The sequence below is a fragment of the Coregonus clupeaformis genome, chromosome 1 (assembly GCF_020615455.1).
Source record: "Coregonus clupeaformis isolate EN_2021a chromosome 1, ASM2061545v1, whole genome shotgun sequence".
In the NCBI taxonomy this organism is placed as follows: Eukaryota; Metazoa; Chordata; class Actinopteri; order Salmoniformes; family Salmonidae; genus Coregonus; species Coregonus clupeaformis.
Window position 1 is genome coordinate 90607805 of NC_059192.1, and position 24121 is coordinate 90631925.

At 44.4% G+C, this 24121-nt stretch overlaps 1 protein-coding gene across 1 annotated transcript in view; it reads left to right on the plus strand.

The window, feature by feature from the left end:
* The window catches only part of LOC123491371 (dedicator of cytokinesis protein 1-like), a 174576-nt gene that overhangs the window by 103055 nt on the left and 47400 nt on the right, over window positions 1–24121 (plus strand). Inside the window, 3 exon segments of the mRNA XM_045221937.1 lie at window positions 5874–5993; window positions 8581–8670; window positions 8896–9000. Coding sequence (XP_045077872.1) covers window positions 5874–5993; window positions 8581–8670; window positions 8896–9000 — 315 coding nt within the window.

The window sequence follows — 24121 nt, forward strand, 5'->3', positions numbered from 1 at the left end:
ATCTGTGTCTACAGGGGTCTGTTCTATGGTAGTGTAATTAGAGGTGGTCTGTGTCTGCAGGGGTCTGTACTATGGTAGTGTAATTAGAGGTGATCTGTGTCTGCAGGGGTCTGTTCTATGGTAGTGTAATTAGAGGTGATCTGTGTCTACAGGGGTCTGTTCTATGGTAGTGTAATTAGAGATGATCTGTGTCTACAGGGGTCTGTTCTATGGTAGTGTAATTAGAGATGATCTGTGTCTATAGGGGTCTGTTCTATGGTAGTGTAATTAGAGGTGATCTGTCTCTACAGGGGTCGGTACTATGGTAGTGTAGTGTGATCTGTGTCTACAGGGGTCTTCTGTACTATGGTAGTGTAATTAGAGATGATCTGTGTCTACAGGGGTCTGTTCTATGGTTGTGTAATTAGAGATGATCTGTGTCTACAGGGGTCTGTTCTATGGTTGTGTAATTAGAGATGATCTGTGTCTACAGGGGTCTGTTCTATGGTAGTGTAATTAGAGGTGATCTGTGTCTACAGTGGTCTGTTCTATGGTAGTGTAATTAGAGGTGATCTGTGTCTACAGGGGTCTGTTCTATGGTAGTGTAATTAGAGGTGATCTGTGTCTACAGGGGTCTGTTCTATGGTAGTGTAATTAGAGGTGATCTGTGTCTACAGGGGTCTGTTCTATGGTAGTGTAATTAGAGGTGATCTGTGTCTACAGGGGTCTGTTCTATGGTAGTGTAATTAGAGGTGATCTGTGTCTACAGGGGTCTGTTCTATGGTTGTGTAATTAGAGATGATCTGTGTCTACAGGGGTCTGTTCTATGGTTGTGTAATTAGAGATGATCTGTGTCTACAGGGGTCTGTTCTATGGTAGTGTAATTAGAGATGATCTGTGTCTACAGGGGTCTGTTCTATGGTAGTGTAATTAGAGGTGATCTGTGTCTACAGGGGTCTGTTCTATGGTAGTGTAATTAGAGATGATCTGTGTCTACAGGGGTCTGTTCTATGGTTGTGTAATTAGAGATGATCTGTGTCTACAGGGGTCTGTTCTATGGTAGTGTAATTAGAGATGATCTGTGTCTACAGGGGTCTGTTCTATGGTTGTGTAATTAGAGATGATCTGTGTCTACAGGGGTCTGTTCTATGGTAGTGTAATTAGAGATGATCTGTGTCTACAGGGGTCTGTACTATGGTAGTGTAATTAGAGATGATCTGTGTCTACAGGTGTCTGTTCTATGGTAGTGTAATTAGAGGTGATCTGTGTCTACAGGGGTCTGTTCTATGGTAGTGTAATTAGAGATGATCTGTGTCTACAGGGGTCTGTTCTATGGTAGTGTAATTAGAGGTGGTCTGTGTCTGCAGGGGTCTGTACTATGGTAGTGTAATTAGAGGTGATCTGTGTCTGCAGGGGTCTGTTCTATGGTAGTGTAATTAGAGGTGATCTGTGTCTACAGGGGTCTGTTCTATGGTAGTGTAATTAGAGGTGATCTGTGTCTACAGGGGTCTGTTCTATGGTAGTGTAATTAGAGGTGATCTGTGTCTACAGGGGTCTGTTCTATGGTAGTGTAATTAGAGGTGATCTGTGTCTACAGGGGTCTGTTCTATGGTAGTGTAATTAGAGGTGATCTGTGTCTACAGGGGTCTGTTCTATGGTAGTGTAATTAGAGGTGATCTGTGTCTACAGGGGTCTGTTCTATGGTTGTGTAATTAGAGATGATCTGTGTCTACAGGGGTCTGTTCTATGGTTGTGTAATTAGAGATGATCTGTGTCTACAGGGGTCTGTACTATGGTAGTGTAATTAGAGATGATCTGTGTCTACAGGTGTCTGTTCTATGGTAGTGTAATTAGAGGTGATCTGTGTCTACAGGGGTCTGTTCTATGGTAGTGTAATTAGAGATGATCTGTGTCTACAGGGGTCTGTTCTATGGTAGTGTAATTAGAGGTGGTCTGTGTCTGCAGGGGTCTGTACTATGGTAGTGTAATTAGAGGTGATCTGTGTCTGCAGGGGTCTGTTCTATGGTAGTGTAATTAGAGGTGATCTGTGTCTACAGGGGTCTGTTCTATGGTAGTGTAATTAGAGATGATCTGTGTCTACAGGGGTCTGTTCTATGGTAGTGTAATTAGAGATGATCTGTGTCTATAGGGGTCTGTTCTATGGTAGTGTAATTAGAGGTGATCTGTCTCTACAGGGGTCGGTACTATGGTAGTGTAGTGTGATCTGTGTCTACAGGGGTCTTCTGTACTATGGTAGTGTAATTAGAGATGATCTGTGTCTACAGGGGTCTGTTCTATGGTAGTGTAATTAGAGGTGATCTGTGTCTACAGGGGTCTGTTCTATGGTAGTGTAATTAGAGATGATCTGTGTCTACAGGGGTCTGTTCTATGGTAGTGTAATTAGAGGTGATTTGTGTCTACAGGGGTCTGTTCTATGGTAGTGTAATTAGAGATGATCTGTGTCTACAGGGGTCTGTTCTATGGTAGTGTAATTAGAGGTGATCTGTGTCTACAGGGGTCTGTTCTATGGTAGTGTAATTAGAGGTGATCTGTGTCTACAGGGGTCTGTTCTATGGTAGTGTAATTAGAGGTGATCTGTGTCTACAGGGGTCTGTTCTATGGTAGTGTAATTAGAGGTGATCTGTGTCTACAGGGGTCTGTTCTATGGTAGTGTAATTAGATGTGATCTGTGTCTACAGGGGTCTGTTCTATGGTAGTGTAATTAGAGGTGATCTGTGTCTACAGGGGTCTGTTCTATGGTAGTGTAATTAGAGGTGATCTGTGTCAACAGGGGTCTGTACTATGGTAGTGTAATTAGAGGTGATCTGTGTCTACAGGGGTCTGTTCTATGGTAGTGTAATTAGAGGTGATCTGTGTCTACAGGGGTCTGTTCTATGGTAGTGTAATTAGAGGTGATCTGTGTCTACAGGGGTCTGTTCTATGGTAGTGTAATTAGAGGTGATCTGTGTCTACAGGGGTCTGTTCTATGGTAGTGTAATTAGAGGTGATCTGTGTCTACAGGGGTCTGTTCTATGGTAGTGTAATTAGAGATGATCTGTGTCTACAGGGGTCTGTTCTATGGTTGTGTAATTAGAGATGATCTGTGTCTACAGGGGTCTGTTCTATGGTAGTGTAATTAGAGTTGATCTGTGTCTACAGGGGTCTGTTCTATGGTAGTGTAATTAGAGGTGATCTGTGTCTACAGGGGTCTGTTCTATGGTAGTGTAATTAGAGTTGATCTGTGTCTACAGGGGTCTGTTCTATGGTAGTGTAATTAGAGGTGATCTGTGTCTACAGGGGTCTCTTCTATGGTAGTGTAGAGGTGACATGATCTGTGTCTACAGGGGTCTGTTCTATGGTAGTGTAATTAGAGGTGATCTGTGTCTACAGGGGTCTGTTCTATGGTAGTGTAATTAGAGGTGATCTGTGTCTACAGGGGTCTGTTCTATGGTAGTGTAATTAGAGGTGATCTGTGTCTACAGGGGTCTGTTCTATGGTAGTGTAATTAGAGGTGATCTGTGTCTGCAGGGGTCTGTTCTATGGTTGTGTAATTAGAGATGATCTGTGTCTACAGGGGTCTGTTCTATGGTTGTGTAATTAGAGATGATCTGTGTCTACAGGGGTCTGTTCTATGGTAGTGTAATTAGAGATGATCTGTGTCTACAGGGGTCTGTTCTATGGTAGTGTAATTAGAGGTGATCTGTGTCTACAGGGGTCTGTTCTATGGTAGTGTAATTAGAAGTGATCTGTGTCTACAGGGGTCTGTTCTATGGTAGTGTAATTAGAGGTGATCTGTGTCTACAGGGGTCTGTTCTATGGTAGTGTAATTAGAGATGATCTGTGTCTTCAGGGGTCTGTTCTATGGTAGTGTAATTAGAGGTGATCTGTGTCTACAGGGGTCTGTTCTATGGTAGTGTAATTAGAGGTGATCTGTGTCTACAGGGGTCTGTTCTATGGTAGTGTAATTAGAGGTGATCTGTGTCTACAGGGGTCTGTTCTATGGTAGTGTAGAGGTGACATGATCTGTGTCTACAGGGGTCTGTTCTATGGTAGTGTAGAGGTGACATGATCTGTGTCTACAGGGGTCTGTTCTATGGTAGTGTAGAGGTGACATGATCTGTGTCTACAGGGGTCTGTTCTATGGTAGTGTAATTAGAGGTGATCTGTGTCTACAGGGGTCTGTTCTATGGTAGTGTAATTAGAGGTGATCTGTGTCTACAGGGGTCTGTTCTATGGTAGTGTAGAGGTGAAATGATCTGTGTCTATAGGGGTCTGTTCTATGGTAGTGTAATTAGAGGTGATCTGTGTCTACAGGGGACTGTTCTATGGTAGTGTAATTAGAGGTGATCTGTGTCTACAGGGGTCTGTTCTATGGTAGTGTAGAGGTGACATGATCTGTGTCTACAGGGGTCTGTTCTATGGTAGTGTAATTAGAGGTGATCTGTGTCTACAGGGGTCTGTTCTATGGTAGTGTAATTAGAGGTGATCTGTGTCTACAGGGGTCTGTTCTATGGTAGTGTAATTAGAGGTGATCTGTGTCTACAGGGGTCTGTTCTATGGTAGTGTAATTAGAGGTGATCTGTGTCTACAGGGGTCTGTTCTATGGTAGTGTAATTAGAGGTGATCTGTGTCTACAGGGGTCTGTACTATGGTAGTGTAATTAGAGGTGATCTGTGTCTACAGGGGTCTGTTCTATGGTAGTGTAATTAGAGATGATCTGTGTCTACAGGGGTCTGTTCTATGGTAGTGTAATTAGAGATGATCTGTGTCTACAGGGGTCTGTTCTATGGTAGTGTAATTAGAGGTGATCTGTGTCTACAGGGGTCTTTTCTATGGTAGTGTAATTAGAGGTGATCTGTGTCTACAGGGGTCTGTTCTATGGTAGTGTAATTATAGAGGTGATCTGTGTCTACAGGGGTCTGTTCTATGGTAGTGTAATTAGAGATGATCTGTGTCTACAGGGGTCTGTTCTATGGTAGTGTAATTAGAGATGATTTGTGTCTACAGGGGTCTGTTCTATGGTAGTGTAATTAGAGGTGATCTGTGTCTACAGGGGTCTGTTCTATGGTAGTGTAATTAGAGGTGACATGATCTGTGTCTACAGGGGTCTGTTCTATGGTAGTGTAATTAGAGGTGATCTGTGTCTACAGGGGTCTGTACTATGGTAGTGTAATTAGAGGTGATCTGTGTCTACAGGGGTCTGTTCTATGGTAGTGTAATTAGAGGTGATCTGTGTCTACAGGGGTCTGTTCTATGGTAGTGTAATTAGAGGTGATCTGTGTCTACAGGGGTCTGTACTATGGTAGTGTAATTAGAGGTGATCTGTGTCTACAGGGGTCTGTACTATGGTAGTGTAATTAGAGGTGATCTGTGTCTACAGGGGTCTGTTCTATGGTAGTGTAATTAGAGGTGATCTGTGTCTACAGGGGTCTGTTCTATGGTAGTGTAATTAGAGGTGATCTGTGTCTACAGGGGTCTGTTCTATGGTAGTGTAATTAGAGGTGATCTGTGTCTACAGGGGTCTGTTCTATGGTAGTGTAATTAGAGATGATCTGTGTCTACAGGGGTCTGTACTATGGTAGTGTAATTAGAGGTGATCTGTGTCTATAGGGGTCTGTTCTATGGTAGTGTAATTAGAGGTGATCTGTGTCTACAGGGGTCTGTTCTATGGTAGTGTAATTAGAGATGATCTGTGTCTACAGGGGTCTGTTCTATGGTAGTGTAATTAGAGGTGATCTGTGTCTACAGGGGTCTGTTCTATGGTAGTGTAATTAGAGGTGATCTGTGTCTACAGGGGTCTGTTCTATGGTAGTGTAATTAGAGGTGATCTGTGTCTATAGGGGTCTGTTCTATGGTAGTGTAATTAGAGGTGATCTGTGTCTGTGTCCCTGCAGTGGTCTGAAGAGGCGTGTGCAGCTCACCTCACCCAGAGAGAAGGCTACCAGGCCTCTACACAAGGACAACTCAAGGACCAGCTCTACCAGGAGATTATCAACTACTTCGACAAGGGCAAGGTACCGAAAGGAGGGAAGGAGGGTGATATGAAGAGAGGGAGGGGGGAGGGAGGGTGATGAGAGAGAGGGTTGGAGAGAGAGAGGGTTGAGAGAGAGAGAGAGTTGGTGAGAGAGAGAGGGTTGGAGAGAGAGAGAGGGTGGAGAGAGAGAGATAGGGGTTGGTGAGAGAGCGGGAGAGAGAGAGAGGGGGTTGGAGAGATTGAGAGGGTTGGTGAGAGAGAGAGGGTTGGGAGAGAGAGAGGGTGAGAGAGAGAGAGAGGTGGTTGGTGAGAGAGCGGGAGAGAGAGAGGGGTTGGTGAGTGAGAGGGGGGTTGGTGAGAGAGAGAGGGGGGTTGGTGAGAGAGAGAGAGAGGGTTGGTGAGAGGAAAGAGAGAGGGTTGGTTAGAGAGAGAGAGAGAGAGAGAGAGAGGGTTGGTTAGAGAGAAGGAGGTTTAGAGAGAGAGAGAGAGAGAGAGAGAGGGGGCTGGTGAGAATAGAGGTAGAGAGACAGGCTTACTGAGCTGCAGCTTTTCATTCAGCGTGTTACATAGCAGGGAATGTAAATTATCTGTTTTATCTGATCCACCTTCAATGGCCTGGTCGAGGGAGGCAACATGAAGACGGCTAAAACCTCCCTTCTCTCCTCTGAATTCTCCTTCTATTGCTGCTGAATTCCTTCACACTCAGGGTGATCTGCTCTCTCTCCACCTCCTCTTCTCTCCCTCCTCCTTGCCCCGCCACCCTCCCTCCTCCTCCCTCCTCCTCTCTTCCCCCCTCTCTCTCTCTCTCTCTCTCTCTCCCTCTCTCTCTCGCTCTCTCTCCCTCTCTCTCTCTCTCCCACCCTCCCTCCTCCTCTCTCTCTCTCTCTCTCTCTCTCTCTCTCTCTCGCTCTCTCTCCCTCTCTCTCTCTCCCACCCTCCCTCCTCTCTCTCTCTCTCTCTCTCTCTCTCTCTCCCTCTCCCACCTCCTCCTCTCCTCTCTCTCTCTCCCACCCTCCCTCCTCCTCCCTCCCTCCTTCTCTCCCTCTCTCCCTCTCCCCTCTCTCCCTCTCTCCCTCCTCCTCTCTCCCTCCCTTCCTCCCCTGCCACCTCTGTATCACCATAAACCACAGGACACAGACAGACAGACAGACAGACAGACAGACAGACAGACAGACAGACAGACAGACAGACAGACAGACAGACAGAGAAACAGACAGAGAGACAGAGACAGAGAGAGACAGACACAGAGAGACACAGAGAGACACAGAGAGAGACAGAGAGACACAGAGAGAGACAGAGAGAGACAGAGAGACAGACAGAGAGAGGGTAGATAATGTATCTGCATGATGCCACTCTGTATAACAGGAGGAGCAGACCGTTCATAGATGACTCAATGTGGAGAAATATCTGTCTGTCTATCCCATCTTCAGCAGGGCAACGGAGCGCAGGGGGTCTAGTCACTGAGGACCTCCCCTATGCTACTGAAGCTGGGGAGGGAGGGAGGGATGCGAGGAGAGCTTGAAAGAGGGATGGGGATATGTTACTGGGTCTTTCCTCCTGGAACAACAGTCATTAGGATGTTAGCTTAGTGGGATGGGATGGGAGGAGAGAGGAGGGAATGGGGGGAGGAAGAGAGAGGAGGGAGGAGTATGGAGGATGAGAGGGGAGCGAGGTAGATGGATGGAGATGAGGAGGAGGAGATGGACTAACCCAGTCCAACCAAACGCTAACCCTGTCCAACCAAACGCTAACCCTGTCCAACCAAACGCTAACCCAGTCCATCCAAACACTAACCCAGTCCAACCAAACACTAACCCAGTCCAACCAAGCACTAACCCAGTCCAGCCAAACACTAACCCAGTCCAGCCAAACACTAACCCAGTCCAGCCAAGCACTAACCCAGTCCAACCAAACACTAACCCAGTCCAACCAAGCACTAACCCAGTCCAACCAAACACTAACCCAGTCCAGCCAAGCACTAACCCAGTCCAGCCAAGCACTAACCCAGTCCAGCCAAGCACTAACCCAGTCCAACCAAACGCTAACCCTGTCCAACCAAACGCTAACCCTGTCCAACCAAGCACTAACCCAGTCCAGCCAAACACTAACCCAGTCCAACCAAACACTAACCCAGTCCAGCCAAACACTAACCCAGTCCAGCCAAGCACTAACCCAGTCCAGCCAAGCACTAACCCAGTCCAGCCAAACACTAACCCAGTCCAGCCAAACGCTAACCCAGTCCAGCCAAATGCTAACCCAGTCCAACCAAACACTAACCCAGTCCAGCCAAACACTAACATTGTGCTGTGTGTGGGTAGAAACCTGAGTCCTGGAGAGACACTGTCCTCCAAACGATCTGTCTTGATGTGTTATCCAGCCAGACTGTCTGGAGCTAAATACAGTGACAGATATATATGACTATTCTCTCTTATCCTATCTCTGTCTGTCTGTCTGTCCGTCCGTCTCTGTGTGTCTGTGTCTGTCTCTGTCTGTCCGTCCATCTGTCTGTCTGTCTGTCTGTGTGTGTGTGTGTCTCTGTCTGTCTGTCTGTGTGTGTGTGTCTCTGTCTGTCTGTCTGTCTGTCTGTCTGTCTGTCTGTCTGTCTGTCTGTGTGTGTGTGTGTGTAGATGTGGGAGGAAGCCATCGTACTAGGGAAGGAGCTGGCAGACCAGTATGAGAATGAGATGTTTGACTTTGAGCAGCTCAGTGCATCCTTGGTAAGTACACTCCAATCACTTCTGTCATATTGTTGTAGAAGGCATTTTATATTCTACTAGTAAAGGAACTAACCAGGCATTACCATATGGACAAAACCTTGAAATGGATCTTTCAGTTGTGTGCGTGCGTGCGTGCGTGCGTGCGTGCGTGTGTGTCTTAATGTGTGTACATGGTATTCAGCATCCAATACATTGAGTCTTCCTGAAGGTTACTTCCTGTTACAGCGGAAGCAGGCCCAGTTCTATGAGAACATTGTGAAGGTGATCCGGCCCAAGCCAGACTACTTTGCTGTGGGCTACTATGGAGTGGGCTTCCCTTCCTTCCTCAGGGTAAGTAGTACCTGCTTCTTACACACACACACCAACGCACACATACACACACACACGGTCCATAGTTCTGCAGCCATCTGTTGAGAGTGGAGAGAGTGAACAGTATGAACATCAGCCAGTCAATACATTACCACAGCCAGTAGAGTCCCCTACCTCAGCCGTGTCTCAGAGAGAGAGAGAGAGAGGGGGATGGAGAGAGAGAGGGGGATGGAGAGAGAGAGAGAGATGGAGAGAGAGAGAGAGAGAGAGAGAGAGAGAGAGAGAGAGAGAGAGAGAGAGAGAGAGAGAGAGAGAGAGAGAGAGAGCATTAGAGGCTCTAGCTCACTGCTATGAAGCCTGATTACACATTTCTATTTAACAGAATATTCTCACAGTTCAAATATAATATCCTCTCTCCACCTTTTTCTCTCTCAGCTGAACCACTCCGTTCAGCGCGCTCCTCTCTCTCTCTCTCTGTTAATAGACGAGGGTATTCACATCAAGCCTTCCCCCTCAGAGGGTGACCTGCTCTCTCTCTCTCTCTCTCTCTCTCTCTCTCTCTCTCTCTCTCTCTCTCTCTTTTCTCTTCTCTCTCTCTCTCTCTCTCTCTCTCTCTCTCTCTCTCTCTCTCTCTCTCTGTCTCTCTCTCTCTCTTCTCTCTCTCTCTCTCTCTCTCTCTCTGTCTCTCTCTCTCTCTCTCTCTCTCTCTCGTCTCTTTCTCTGTCTCTGCTCTCTCTCTCTCTCTCTCTCTCTCTCTCTCTCTCTCTCTCTCTCTCTCTCTGTTAATAGACGAGGGTATTCACATCAAGCCTTCCCCCCTCAGAGGGTGACCTTCTCTCTCTCTCTCTCTCTCTCTCTCTCTCTCTCTCTCTCTCTCCTTTCTGTTAATAGACGAGGGTATCAAACCTTCCCCCTCAGAGGGTGACCTTCTCTCTCTCTCTCTCTCTCTCTCTCTCTCTCTCTCTCTCTGTTAATAGACGAGGATATTCCCATCAATCCTTCCCCCTCAGAGGGTGACCTGCTCCCTCTCTCTCTCTCAATTCAATTACAATTTTCAATTCCATTTTAACTCTCTCTCTCTCTCTCTCTCTCTCAGTTAATAGACGAGGGTATTCCCATCAAGCGTTCCCCCTGAGGGTGACCTGCTCTCTCTCTCTCTCTGTTAATACATATTTTTATTTATTATGGATCCCCATTAGTTCCTGTCAAGGCAGCAGCTACTCTTCCTGGGGTTTATTATGGATCCCCATTGGTTCCTGCCAAGGTAGCAGCTACTCTTCCTGGGGTTTATTATGGATCCCCATTAGTTCCTGCCAAGGTAGCAGCTACTCTTCCTGGGGTTTATTATGGATCCCCATTAGTTCCTGTCAAGGTAGCAGCTACTCTTCCTGGGGTTTATTATGGAGCCCCATTAGTTCCTGCCAGGGCAGCAGCTACTCTTCCTGGGGTTTATTATGGATCCCCATTAGTTCCTGCCAAGGCAGCAGCTACTCTTCCTGGGGTTTATTATGGATCCCCATTAGTTCCTGCCAAGGCAGCAGCTACTCTTCCTGGGGTTTATTATGGATCCCCATTAGTTCCTGCCAAGGCAGCAGCTACTCTTCCTGGGGTTTATTATGGATCCCCATTAGTTCCTGCCAAGGCAGCAGCTACTCTTCCTGGGGTCCAAACACACTAAGGCACTTACATCACACATAAAACAAAAGATAAAACAGTACATCATATAACATTATTACAGCACTACATATCCACAATACAAAATGTATGATACCACCATACAACAACATTACAATGTACATGTGTGTAGAGTGTGTGTGATAGCGCCTGTGTGTGTGTACCGGTGTGTGTGTGTGTCTCTTCACAGTCCCCGCTGTTCCACAAGGCTTATTTTGACCTGTTTTTTAAATCTAATTTTACTGCTTGCATCAGTTACCTGATGTGGAATAGAGTTCCATGTAGTCATGGCTCTATGTAGTACTGTGCGCCTCCCATAGTCTGTTCTGGACTTGGGGACTGTGAAGAGACCTCTGGTGGCATGTCTTGTGGGGTATGCATGGGTGTCCGAGCTGTGTGCCAGTAGTTCAAACAGACAGCTTGGTGCATTCAACATGTCAATACCTCTCATAAATACAAGTAGTGAGGAAGTCAGTCTCTCTTCCACTTTGAGCCATGAGAGATTGACATGCATATTATTAATGTTAGCTCTCTGTGTACATCCAAGGGCCAGCCGTGCTGCCCTGTTCGGAGCCAACTGCAATTTTCCTAAGTCCCTCTTTGTGGCACCTGACCACAGGACTGAACAGTAGTCCATGTGCGACAAAACTAGGGCCTGTAGGACCTGCCTTGTTGATAGTGCTGTTAAGAAGGCAGAGCAGCGCTTTATTATGGACAGACTTCTCCCCATCTTAGCTACTGTTGTATCAATATGTTTTGACCATGGCAGTTTACAATCCAGGGTTACTCCAAGCAGTTTAGTCTCTTCAACTTGCTCAATTTCCACATTATTCATTAGTTCAGGTTATGAGGGTCATCAAGCCTTCCCCCTCAGAGGGCTACCTGCTCTCTCCCTCTTTCTCTCTCTCTCTCTCGCTCTCTCTTTCTGATAATACATGAGGGTATTCCCATCAAGCCTTCCCACTCAGAGGATGACTCTTTCTCTCTGTCTCTCCCCCCACTTTATATTAGCCAGATACTTTACAGAGTATTATTTAATGTCTGCCCACTGTGTTTGTACATTAGACAGTTCAGTATGTGGTGGTATTTAGTAGATGTACTAGCTACTTGTTCTGTCAGAGGGTCATCATGTTACTAGCTACTTGTTCTGTCACATCATGTTACTAGCTACTTGTTCTGTCAGAGGGTCATCATGTTACTAGCTACTTGTTCTGTGACATCATGTTACTAGCTACTTGTTCTGTCACATCATGTTACTAGCTACTTGTTCTGTCAGAGGGTCATCATGTTACTAGCTACTTGTTCTGTCAGAGGGTCATCATGTTACTAGCTACTTGTTCTGTGACATCATGTTACTAGCTACTTGTTCTGTCAGAGGGTCAGCCTCTCACATCATGTTACTAGCTACTTGTTCTGTGACATCATGTTACTAGCTACTTGTTCTGTCAGAGGGTCATCATGTTACTAGCTACTTGTTCTGTGACATCATGTTACTAGCTACTTGTTCTGTCAGAGGGTCATCATGTTACTAGCTACTTGTTCTGTCAGAGGGTCATCATGTTACTAGCTACTTGTTCTGTGACATCATGTTACTAGCTACTTGTTCTGTCAGAGGGTCATCATGTTACTAGCTACTTGTTCTGTCAGAGGGTCATCATGTTACTAGCTACTTGTTCTGTGACATCATGTTACTAGCTACTTGTTCTGTCAGAGGGTCATCATGTTACTAGCTACTTGTTCTGTGACATCATGTTACTAGCTACTTGTTCTGTCAGAGGGTCATCATGTTACTAGCTACTTGTTCTGTGACATCATGTTACTAGCTACTTGTTCTGTCACATCATGTTACTAGCTACTTGTTCTGTCAGAGGGTCATCATGTTACTAGCTACTTGTTCTGTCAGAGGGTCATCATGTTACTAGCTACTTGTTCTGTGACATCATGTTACTAGCTACTTGTTCTGTCAGAGGGTCAGCCTCTCACATCATGTTACTAGCTACTTGTTCTGTGACATCATGTTACTAGCTACTTGTTCTGTCAGAGGGTCATCATGTTACTAGCTACTTGTTCTGTGACATCATGTTACTAGCTACTTGTTCTGTCAGAGGGTCATCATGTTACTAGCTACTTGTTCTGTCAGAGGGTCATCATGTTACTAGCTACTTGTTCTGTGACATCATGTTACTAGCTACTTGTTCTGTCAGAGGGTCATCATGTTACTAGCTACTTGTTCTGTCAGAGGGTCATCATGTTACTAGCTACTTGTTCTGTGACATCATGTTACTAGCTACTTGTTCTGTCAGAGGGTCATCATGTTACTAGCTACTTGTTCTGTGACATCATGTTACTAGCTACTTGTTCTGTCAGAGGGTCATCATGTTACTAGCTACTTGTTCTGTGACATCATGTTACTATCTGACATGAACCTTTAGGTGTTTCTATGTGTTGTTATCTACCCTCTGTCTTGTGCCGTGTGGTGATACCCTGTCTTGTGCCGTGTGGTGATACCCTGTCTTGTGCCGTGTGGTGATACATGTGTTGAGTAAAAGTTTAAATGATTGTTCTCAGTCAATGAAAGTGCTAGTATTCTCACATTCATATCTGGTCAAGTTACCATATCAATTTCCACGTGGATAGAGTCGGGGCTAATTATCACCGTCTGGGTCACTGGTGGCTGGTGGTTTCTCCTTTCTGCAGAGCTCATTGTGTAATGGAGGGAAAGTTGTGTCAATGTGGAAGACTGTCTCCTGTTCAACGTGTTCCTTGTTCACTCCGTTTCTAAGGCTGTCATTTATTTCATGGATTAGAGCTCCCTTCTGTTCTGTCACGACATCGTTCTCTTCCAGAACGTCTAAAAATAATCTCCTTTAAGGAAGAGGCATCGTCTGATCATTACATTCGGGCTGGGAAGACACTGTTCACAAGGCTCCCCTCTAACCCTCTCTCCTTCTAGCAGGGCACGAACAACCTAGTGCTGCCTTTATCTGTCTGGATATTTAAAAGGCCTTGTTAGACTGGGATTCATGTATAGAGAGTCCTCTCTTTGATTCTATTACCAGCTGTTAGGAGGACAGAGAGAGAGAGAGTGGTGTGTGTCTGGGGTAGGTTGTCTATGACCAGCTCCTGGCTACTGTAGACGACCTAATAGACTTCTCTACATCCTGTCTACTGTAGACTACCTAATAGACTTCTCTACATCCTGTCTGCTGTAGACTACCTAATAGACTTCTCTACATCCTGTCTACTCTAGACTACCTAATAGACTTCTCTATATCCTGTCTACTCTAGACTACCTAATAGACTTCTCTACATCCTGTCTACTCTAGACTACCTAATAGACTTCTCTACATCCTGTCTGCTGTAGACTACCTAATAGACTTCTCTACATCCTGTCTACTGTAGACTACCTAATAGACTTCTCTATATCCTGTCTGCTGTAGACTACCTTCTTGGAGCTAAGGATGCTTCACTTCTGCTAGAGAAGGGGAGCGGTAAGAAATAAATGACTTGTCATATCTAAAGCAGTGAGATGAAAACGGATGCTGATTAGTATCAGCCCAGGAGTTATCATTACAGATCAGATACTGGAACAGAGACTATGTCCCGAATGGAAACCTGTTCCCTTTATAGTGCACTACTTTTGACCAGAACACTACGGGGCTTATTCAAAAGTAATGCACTATATAGGGAAATATGGTGTGATTTGTGACACAGGCAGATTATGTGCTGTGCAGTTTTTAAATGGGACAATGTTCTTTCCCTCAAAAAAAAAGTACAATTTACCACGGAGCATTAATGTTGAAGCGCTGCAGAGAGTGTTCTTGCCTTAATAGCGTCACAACAACATGAACTAAACAAGGTGATTATTGCTGGCTGATTACAGCTAAAGTGGGTTAGTGTGTTTGACCATGGCCTCTTACTGGCCCTCAGTACAGCAGTGGCGTCCTGCACCAGATAGGCTTTATCCCTCTCACTGGCCTATTGGGCTAGCATGTTTGCATCCCAAATGGCAACCCTATTCAATATATAGTCCACTACTTATGACCAGAGCCTTATGGGACCTGATCAAAAGTAGTGCACTACATAGGGGAAAAGGGTGCCATTTGGAATGCACTCAAGTCTGAAGAGGTGTGGGCTTCATTCAGAATCCTCATATTATATTGTTGTTATAGTAGATAATAATGAAAACATAATGTTATATCAATCCTGGTCTCTCTGCATGAGTCATTAGGGAAGTCTTCATCGGAGGCCTGGTTAATGAAGATACATTCAGTTTGTATGTCAGTATCTCTCTCCCTGCCTCTGGTAATAAGTCAATTATATTAACGAAATCACTACATCCAATAAAGGCACTTTGTTTCTCTTCCTTCCTTAATAATTAATTGTACACATCGCTGCTTAATTCAGCTGATTGTGATGTATTCGTATCTAATGTGGAAGGCCTTGGGATATTCTCTTATTAAAATACTGAACACATTCACACGTGGGAAAAGCGGCATTTCGGAAATAGTAATTGGCTTTGATACTCTGATTGGAGTTGGAGACTAACCAATCACTGACGACTGGTTTTGTACAACGCCGCTCACTTAAACAGAAAGGACGTCTAGGATGGCAGTGTGACTGAATGTATGCAGCGATCGATAGAGCAGTGGTCAGTCAACTTCATTCCTCCATCTTTCTTTTCTCTAGCTTGTGTTCCCCCATGGTAACTGTGACGCTGCCGCGTTCTGTTGATCTCAGCGGCTCGGCTCAACGGAAGCGTTCAGGCTTTCCAAAAGTTGTCTTAAAATATTAATCAGACTGTGTTCCAACACTTTTAAAATATGAGCTGTCACGTTCTATCATTCTGAGTTCTCTCAGTGGGTCGTGTCCCAAATGGCAGCCTGTTCCCTATACAGTGTGCTAATTTTGAACGGGGCCCATAAGGCTCTAGTCTAAAGTAGTGCACTGCAAAGGGAATAGGGTGTCATTTAGGACGTCGAATAGCTTCTGAGTTCACTGACTGGGATAAACAAACAATTTTCCTCATCTCATACATTTTCAGGTACGTTCTGTCCTCTCCCCTCTAATGGTGTTTTAGTTTCTACACACTCTGTGACCTGAGATGACTCCCTTGTCAGTTGAAGCACCGATGTAGCTTTTATCTTTGTGCTTTTAAGGACTTGGATCGTCGTCATTGACTTTGATGGATCATCGCTAAGATCATCTGATTTGAGTGTTGATTGAAATGGTTGATTGATACTTCTGCTGTATGTTTTATCGTGTTGAACGTGGTCTCCATCGCTAACAACAGACTTTGTTTTACCATTCCCACCATGCATTTGGAGATATTTGGATTCCATTTATGGCCCCATAAACCCTTCTGCCAACAGCATGGCTCAATAATCCATGAATGTCATTCTAGGTACTGTTTTATTTTGTATTATTTTTTCATTGATTTCATCATGACACTTGTTACTTGAGGGAGATTGTTAAGAGTCCATGTTACCGCAGAAACAGACTCAACCGCACAAATGACCGGCCACCCCGTCTTCAGTCATCCACCCCAAAAAAATAAACGTTTTAAATGGTTATGAAGGTTATTAGTAAAAAGTGTTTTTAAAGCCATTTCCGTTGTTGCACTGTGGTCGTCTGGTGACCAAGACAAAGGAGATGATTGTGGACTACAGGAAAAAAAAGAGGACCGAGCACGCCCCCATTCTCATCGACGGGGCTGTAGTGGAACAGGTTGAGAGCTTCAAGTTCCTTGGTGTCCACATCACCAACGAACTATCATGGTCCAAACACACCAAGACAGTCGTGAAGAGGGCACGACAAAGCCTATTCCCCCTCAGGAGACTGAAAAGATTTGGCATGGGTCCTCAGATCCTCAAAAATTATACAGCTGCACCATCGAGAGCATCCTGACTGGTTGCATAACCGCCTGTTATGGCAACTGCTTGGCCTCCGACCGCAAGGCACTACAGAGGGTAGTGCGTACGGCCCAGTACATCACTGGGGCCAAGCTTCCTGCCATCCAGGACCTCTATACCAGGCGGTGTCAGAGGAAGGCCCTCAAAATTGTCAAAGACTCCAGCCACCCTAGTCATAGACTGTTCTCTCTGCTACCGCACGGCAAGCGGTACCGGAGTGCCATGTCTAGGTCCAAAAGACTTCTCAACAGCTTCTACCCCCAAGCCATAAGACTCCTGAACAGCTAATCATGGCTACCCGGACTATTTGCACTGCCCCCCACCCCATCCTTTTACGCTGCTGCTACTCTGTTAATTATTTATGCATAGTCACTTTAACTCTACCCACATGTACATATTACTTCAACTACCTCAACTAGCCGGTGCCCCCGCACATTGACTCTGCACCGGTACCCCCCTGTATGCATAGCCTCCCTACTGTTATTTTATTTTACTTCTGCTCTTTTTTTCTCAACACTTTTTTTGTTGTTGTTTTATTTTTACTTTTTTGTAAAAAAAAAAATGCACTGTTGGTTAAGGGCTGTAAGTAAGCATTACACTGTAATGTCTGCACCTGTTGTATTCGGCGCATGTGGCCAATAAAATTTGATTTGATTTGATTTGTTTCCATTTAGAAAAATATTAATGAATTATTGACTAGCCAAAAGTATGAGATCCATTTTCTGTTTTTGCTTCTTCACTGCTCTGTGATAGGCTGTGATTTCCTTCCTCTGTGATAGGCTGTGATTTCCTTCCTCTGTGATAGACTGTGATTTCCTTCCTCTGTGATAGACTGTGATTTCCTTCCTCTGTGATAGACTGTGATTTCCTTCCTCTGTGATAGACTGTGATTTCCTTCCTCTGTGATAGACTGTGATTTCCTTCCTCTGTGATATACTGTGATTTCCTTCCTCTGTGATAGACTGTGATTTCCTTCCTCTGTCAGAATGGTGCAGTCTGGTAGCTGAGTAATGAGTATCATGACATTGAGAGGAACACACACGTTGCTGTGTTTAAACGGTACATCTGAGTTCCCACATTAAATAGACCAGCAAGATCCTGGTTTACCACAGTGTTTCTGATTCTACAGCTATACTTTAGTTTCCGTTCAATTGGCGACAGATTTTTTCATGTGAATATTTGAAAAGAAAATATGCACATTTTCCCCACCATTTACATTTACATTTTAGTCATTTAGCAGATGCTCTTATCCAGAGCGACTTACAGTTAGTGCATACATTATTATTATTTATTTATTTTTTCATACCCCCTTTGGGAATCGAACCCACAACCCTGGCGTTGCAAACGCCATGCTCTACCAACTGAGCTACATCCCTGCCGGCCATTCCCTCCCCTACCCTGGACGACGCTGGGCCAATTGTGCGCCGCCCCATGGGTCTCCCGGTCGCGGCCGGCTACGACAGAGCCTGGATACGAACCAGGATCTCTAGTGGCACAGCTAGCACTGCGATGCAGTGCCTTAGACCACTGCGCCACTCGGCAGCACCACCAGCAGTGTGTTTCCACCAAACTGACTTGTTGCGTTTTAAAAATCACTGCGTGATGACGTGGTGAACGCCGAAAATGTACGTTTTCATGTACCGAATAAAATCGCAATGTTTTTTATTGTAATTTCAACTCTTCCGATAGTTTTTGTCACAACAACTGTTGCGTTGAATAGCAAATGTGCCCGCTCTGGTCTTGGCAGGTGCGCTCCAGCCGACACTTAGTAGGTTATATGGGTAGGATAGGCTACATAATGAGATTAGTATGGAGAATATGTTGATTTGTCAAACGGCAGTCAAGCATCAATCATCATGTCACCAGAATAAACCCTAGATATTTATTGGAAAGGAGCATCAAGCTCATCAGGTGGGCATGGGGATGTTGAGGGGGAATAGAGAAGGAAGTGTGCAACATTAAAAAAGGCACTGACTACAACAAAAGGAATGTCCGGTAATGTCCGGTATGGAACTATTCAGATGCTGTGTCATTATACAACATGACATTCCACACATAAAGGCGTTTCCACCGCCATTTCTCACATAATACATTTTACCAACACAAAAATATCCCACCATGTCGAACAAACAAATAATCTGTCGGCATTTATAAAATTATACAGAAACTTTTTTTTTATACAGTATGACTTTACTCTTATAAAAACTGGATGGAAACGTGGTTCGTTTGTACACTCCACTCTGATTTTAGCAAGAATTAAAAAAAATGCGATTGTTCCCCCCTAAGGCTCCATTTACAGACACAACTTGCACGCAATTCTAGTTGCTTGCAACTGAGTTGCTTCTTGATTGCAGCCAGCATTTTGTCTAAATCAATCTTTATACAATAACGAAACGGTCGGATAAACAAAATAATTTGTGAAATCGTAATGTATTGCAGCAGATGACGATGGGGTGAGCTTTACAATTCTCAAACAATATGACAGAAGCAGCTTCAATTTGATCGGCTGTTGCATACCATTTTAATAGTGTTTGAGTTGAGTTTGAGTTAAGGGCTTGTAAGTAAGCATTTCCCTGTAACGTCTACACTTGTTGTATTCGGCGGATGAGGCAAATAACATTTGATTTGATTTGCTTCATGTAACAGCAAAGTTGTGTGAAAGTGGTATTGTGTAACTGCAGCCTGAGAATTGACCTGCTGCCTATTTCTGTCCAGCAGTTTTAGCTGTTTCTTTATTCTGCCGTGCTCGGAACAGATGACGTGCCGAAATCAATGAGCTGTTTGTTGCCTTATCACTCAAAGCAGATTTGAAAACCTTTCAGGGAAGCAATGCATTTAATTAACTGCAAAATTGGGGGCTGTGCACTCGTGCTTGAATGTGCATTTATACCGATCAAAAATATAAGCGCAACATGCAAATATTTTACTTTTTTTTACTGAGTTACAGTTCATATGAGGAAATCAATCAATTGAAATAAATTCATTATGCCTAATCTATGGATTTCACATGACTGGGAATACAGATATGCATCTGTATTCCCAGTCATTACAAAAAATGGGCCTCACAATGGGCCTCAGGATCTCGTCATAGTATTTCTGTGCATCCAAATTGCCATTGATAAAATGCAATTGTGTCCGTTGTCCGTAGCTTATGCCTGCCCATACCATAACCCAACCGCCACCATGGGGCACTCTGTTCACAACGTTGACATCAGCAAACCTTTCACCCACACAATGCCATACATGTGGTCTGCGGTTGTAAAGCCGGTTGGACGTATTGCCAAATTCTCTAAAATGACATTGGAGGTGGCTTATGGTAGAGAAATTAACATTCCATTTTCTGGCAACAGCTCTGGTGGACATTCCTGCAGTCATCATGCCAATTGCACGCTCCCTCAAAACTTGAGACATCTGTGGCATTGTGTTGTGTGACAAAACTGCACATTTTAGAGTGCTTTTATTGTCTCCAGTACAAGGTGCACCTGTGTAATGATCATGCTGTTTAATCAGCTTCTTGATATGCCACACATGTCATGTGGATGGATTATCTTGGCAAAGGAGAAATGCTCACTAAAAGTGATGGAAACAAATTTATGCACAAACTTTGAGAGAAGTAAGCTTTTTGTGCGTATGGAACATTTCTGTGATATTTTATTTCAGCTCATGAAACATGGGACCAACACTTTACATGTTGCGTTTATATTTTTGTTCAGTGGAGTTGGCCTGTGTTCAATGTTCCCTCTTATTTTTGGGGGCACTGAGCACATTTTTGGTCTTGTGAGTGGAATCTGGAGGCTGTACCCTGACAGTTTTAGACAGTAGTCAACAGGCTATTGTTGCTGTCTGATCATAATGTAGGCCTACCAACAAAACCAATGGAGAAAATCCCATAACATTTTCACATGGAAATAGCTTTTGATTTCTATGATAGCCTACAGTAGCCTATATGTGGTGTTCAATGCAGGCCTACATTGCATGATACTTTTAAAAACGTTTTGATATTATGAAGGGCTTGACATTAATTAACTTATCTATAACTGGGCTGATAACTCGCCAACTAGCAAAGAATATCAACAAATGTGCAGACGCGCGGCTCTGATCTGAAAAGCTCATTCACTCGCGGGTGATTGAAAGACCGCTTGTGGGCTACCCCCGCCAATAGGATTCTACTCCGTTGTGCTCTGCCTACAACTACAACAAAATCACAGACTCAGTCTTGCAAAGTTAGATATGTTTTGGTTTGTTGTATTGAAAAGGGACTGATTATAATATTGATTCGATCACAACGTTGAAAGAACGTTGATCTATATAGTGCAAACTAATGGTGCGAACTCTGTGAAATTAAATCTCTTGCGTCTCTGCGCCATGGCAGTTCTTCTGCGCGGTAGTCCTGGAGGAGATGCGCACACCCGCAGTGTAGAGGGAGCATTGCCTGTGTTCGTGTAAGCGTGCACGTGCGTGCGCAGAAAGCATCAGCAGTATGTGACATTAGGGAGAAAAACAAAGTGCAAAGCCTGTTGAGAACAGAACAAGGTTCAAAGCCTGTTGAGAACAGAACAAGGTTCAAAGCCTGTTGAGAACAGAACAAGGTTCAAAGCCTGTTGAGAACGGAACACGGTTCAAAGCCTGTTGAGAACAGAACACGGTTCAAAGCCTGTTGAGAACAGAACACGGTTCAAAGCCTGTTGAGAACAGAACACGGTTCAAAGCATGTTGAGAACAGAACAAGGTTCAAAGCCTGTTGAGAACAGAACAAGGTTCAAAGCCTGTTGAGAACAGAACAGGGTTCAAAGCCTGTTAAGAACAGAACAAAGTTAATGAAAAACATGAAACACTAACTGAATACACTGTACTGTACTGTCCCCACCAGTATTGTAGGCATACACTACCAGTCAAATGTTTTAGAACACCTACTAATTCAAGGGTTTTTCTTTATTGTTACTATTTTCTACATTGTAGAATAATAGTGAAGACATCAAAACTATGAAATAACACATATGGAATCATGTAGTAACCAATATTTTTTGAGATTCTTCAAATATGCCTTGATGACAGCTTTGCACACTCTTGGCATTCTCTCAACCAGTTTCACCTGGAATGCTTTTCCAACAGTCTTGAAGGAGTTCCTACATATGCTGAGCACTTGTTGGCTGCTTTTCCTTCACTCTGCGGTCCGACTCATCCCAAACCATATCAATTTGGTTGAGGTCGGGGGATTGTGGAGGCCAGGTCATCTGATGCAGCACTCCATCACTCTCCTTCTTGGTAAAATAGCCCTTACACAGCCTGCAGGTGTGTTGGGTCATTGTCCTGTTGAAAAACAAATGATAGCCCCACTAAGCCCAAACCAGATGGGATGGCGTATCGCTGCAGAATGCTGTGGTAGCCATGCTGGTTAAGTGTGCCTTGAATTCTAAATAAATCACAGACCGTGTCACCACCAAAGCACCCCCACACCATAACACCTCCTCCTCCATGCTTTACGGTGGGAACTACACATGCGGAGATAATCCGTTCACCCACACTGCGTCTCACAAAGACACGGCTGTTGGAACCAAAAATCTCTAATTTGGACTCCAGACCAAAGGACAGATGTCCACCGGTCTAATGTCCATTGCTTGTGTTTCTTGGCCTAAGCAAGTCTCTTCTTCTTATTGGTGGCCTTTAGTAGTGGTTTCTTTGCAGCAATTCGACCATGAAGGCCTGATTCACACAGTCTCCTCTGAACAGTTGATGTTGAGATGTGTCTGTTACTTGAACTCTGTGAAGCATTTTTTTGGGCTGCAATTTCTGAGGCTGGTAACTCTAATGAACTTATCCTCTGCAGCAGAGGTAACTCTGGGTCTTCTATTCCTGTGGCGGTCCTCATGAGAGCCAGTTTCATCATAGCGCTTGATGGTTTTTGAGACTGCACTTGAAGAAACTTTCAAAGTTCTTGAAAATGTCCGTATTGACTGGCCTTCATGTCTTAAAGTAATGATGGACTGTCGTTTCTCTTTGCTTATTTGAGCTGTACTTGCCATAATATGGACTTGGTCTTTTACCAAATAGGACTATCTTCTGTATACCCTCCAATCTGGGATATTTGTAGCAGTTATTGGTCATTAAAATGAATGATATATAAAGTATAACCATTTGATTCTTGAGGAATACAAATTATAAATGCCTCCTGTGCTGAATAGAAATGTCTTGAGAGTGGGTACAATTTTTTAAACCCTATCCCTCCGTTTAAGTTGAGGAGCTGCCGATGGGCTAAAACACAAATCACAGATTGTACCTTTTCAAGCCCCCAGCCAGCCAAACAGGTTAGAGCCCCATTTGGAGAGCATTCAATAAGCCAATGTAACTAAAACACCAGTCTCCCCAGTAACTGTTAAGATCTCAGCTACAGACAGGTTAATATGTAGAGATGTGAGTCTGTTATGATCTCAGCTACAGACAGGTTCATATGTAGAGATGTGAGTCTGTTATGATCTCAGCTACAGACAGGTTCATATGTAGAGATGTGAGTCTGTTATGATCTCAGCTACAGACAGGTTCATATGTAGAGATGTGAGTCTGTTATGATCTCAGCTACAGACAGGTTAATATGTAGAGATGTGAGTCTGTTATGATCTCAGCTACAGACAGGTTAATATGTAGAGATGTGAGTCTGTTATGATCTCAGCTACAGACAGGTTAATATGTAGAGATGTGAGTCTGTTATGATCTCAGCTACAGACAGGTTAATATGTGAGAGATGTGAGTCTGTTATGATCTCGGCATTCTAATTCATCCCAAAGGTGTTCGATGGGGTTGAGGTCAGGGCTCTGTGCTGGCCATGAAGCTCCCAACGAACAGTTATTGTGCTGACGTTGCTTCCAGAGGCAGTTTGGAACTTCGGTAGTGATTGTTTCAACCGAGGACAGACGATTTGTACGCGCTGCACGCTTCAGCACTCGGCGGTCGCGTTCTGTGAGCTTGTGTGGCCTACCACTTCACGGCTGAGCCGTTGTTGCTCCTAGACGTTTCCACTTCACAATAACAGCACTTACAGTTGACCGGGGCAGCTCTAGCAGGGCAGAAATGTGATGAACTGATTTGCTGGAAAGGTGGCATCTTATGACGGTGCATGTTGAAGGTCACTGAGCTCTTCAGTAAGGCCATTCTACTGCCAATGTTTGTCTATGGAGATTGCATGGCAGTGTACTCGATTTTATACACCTGTCAGCAACGGGTGTGGCTGAAATAGCCAAATCCACTGTGTGGCTGAAATAGCCAAATCCACTAATTTGAAGGGGTGTCCACATACTTTTGTGTATATATAGTGTACAGCTTATTTTCCGTGTGCTCAGGGACAGCCACTGAATGGTCCAATGTGCTCTGTACTGTCTGTTGCAGTGTGATGCCACTATTGACTGTGTGTGTTTTGATCAGACCAAGGACTAACCTTATTCTTTGCCATTGCATCAGACAATACGTGCTCTACATACAATAAAGTGCTTTAGAGTACAAGATCCTTCCCCATTCTACCCCATACGATACTGTGTCTGCAGTGTTATGCCACTCAGTTGGTT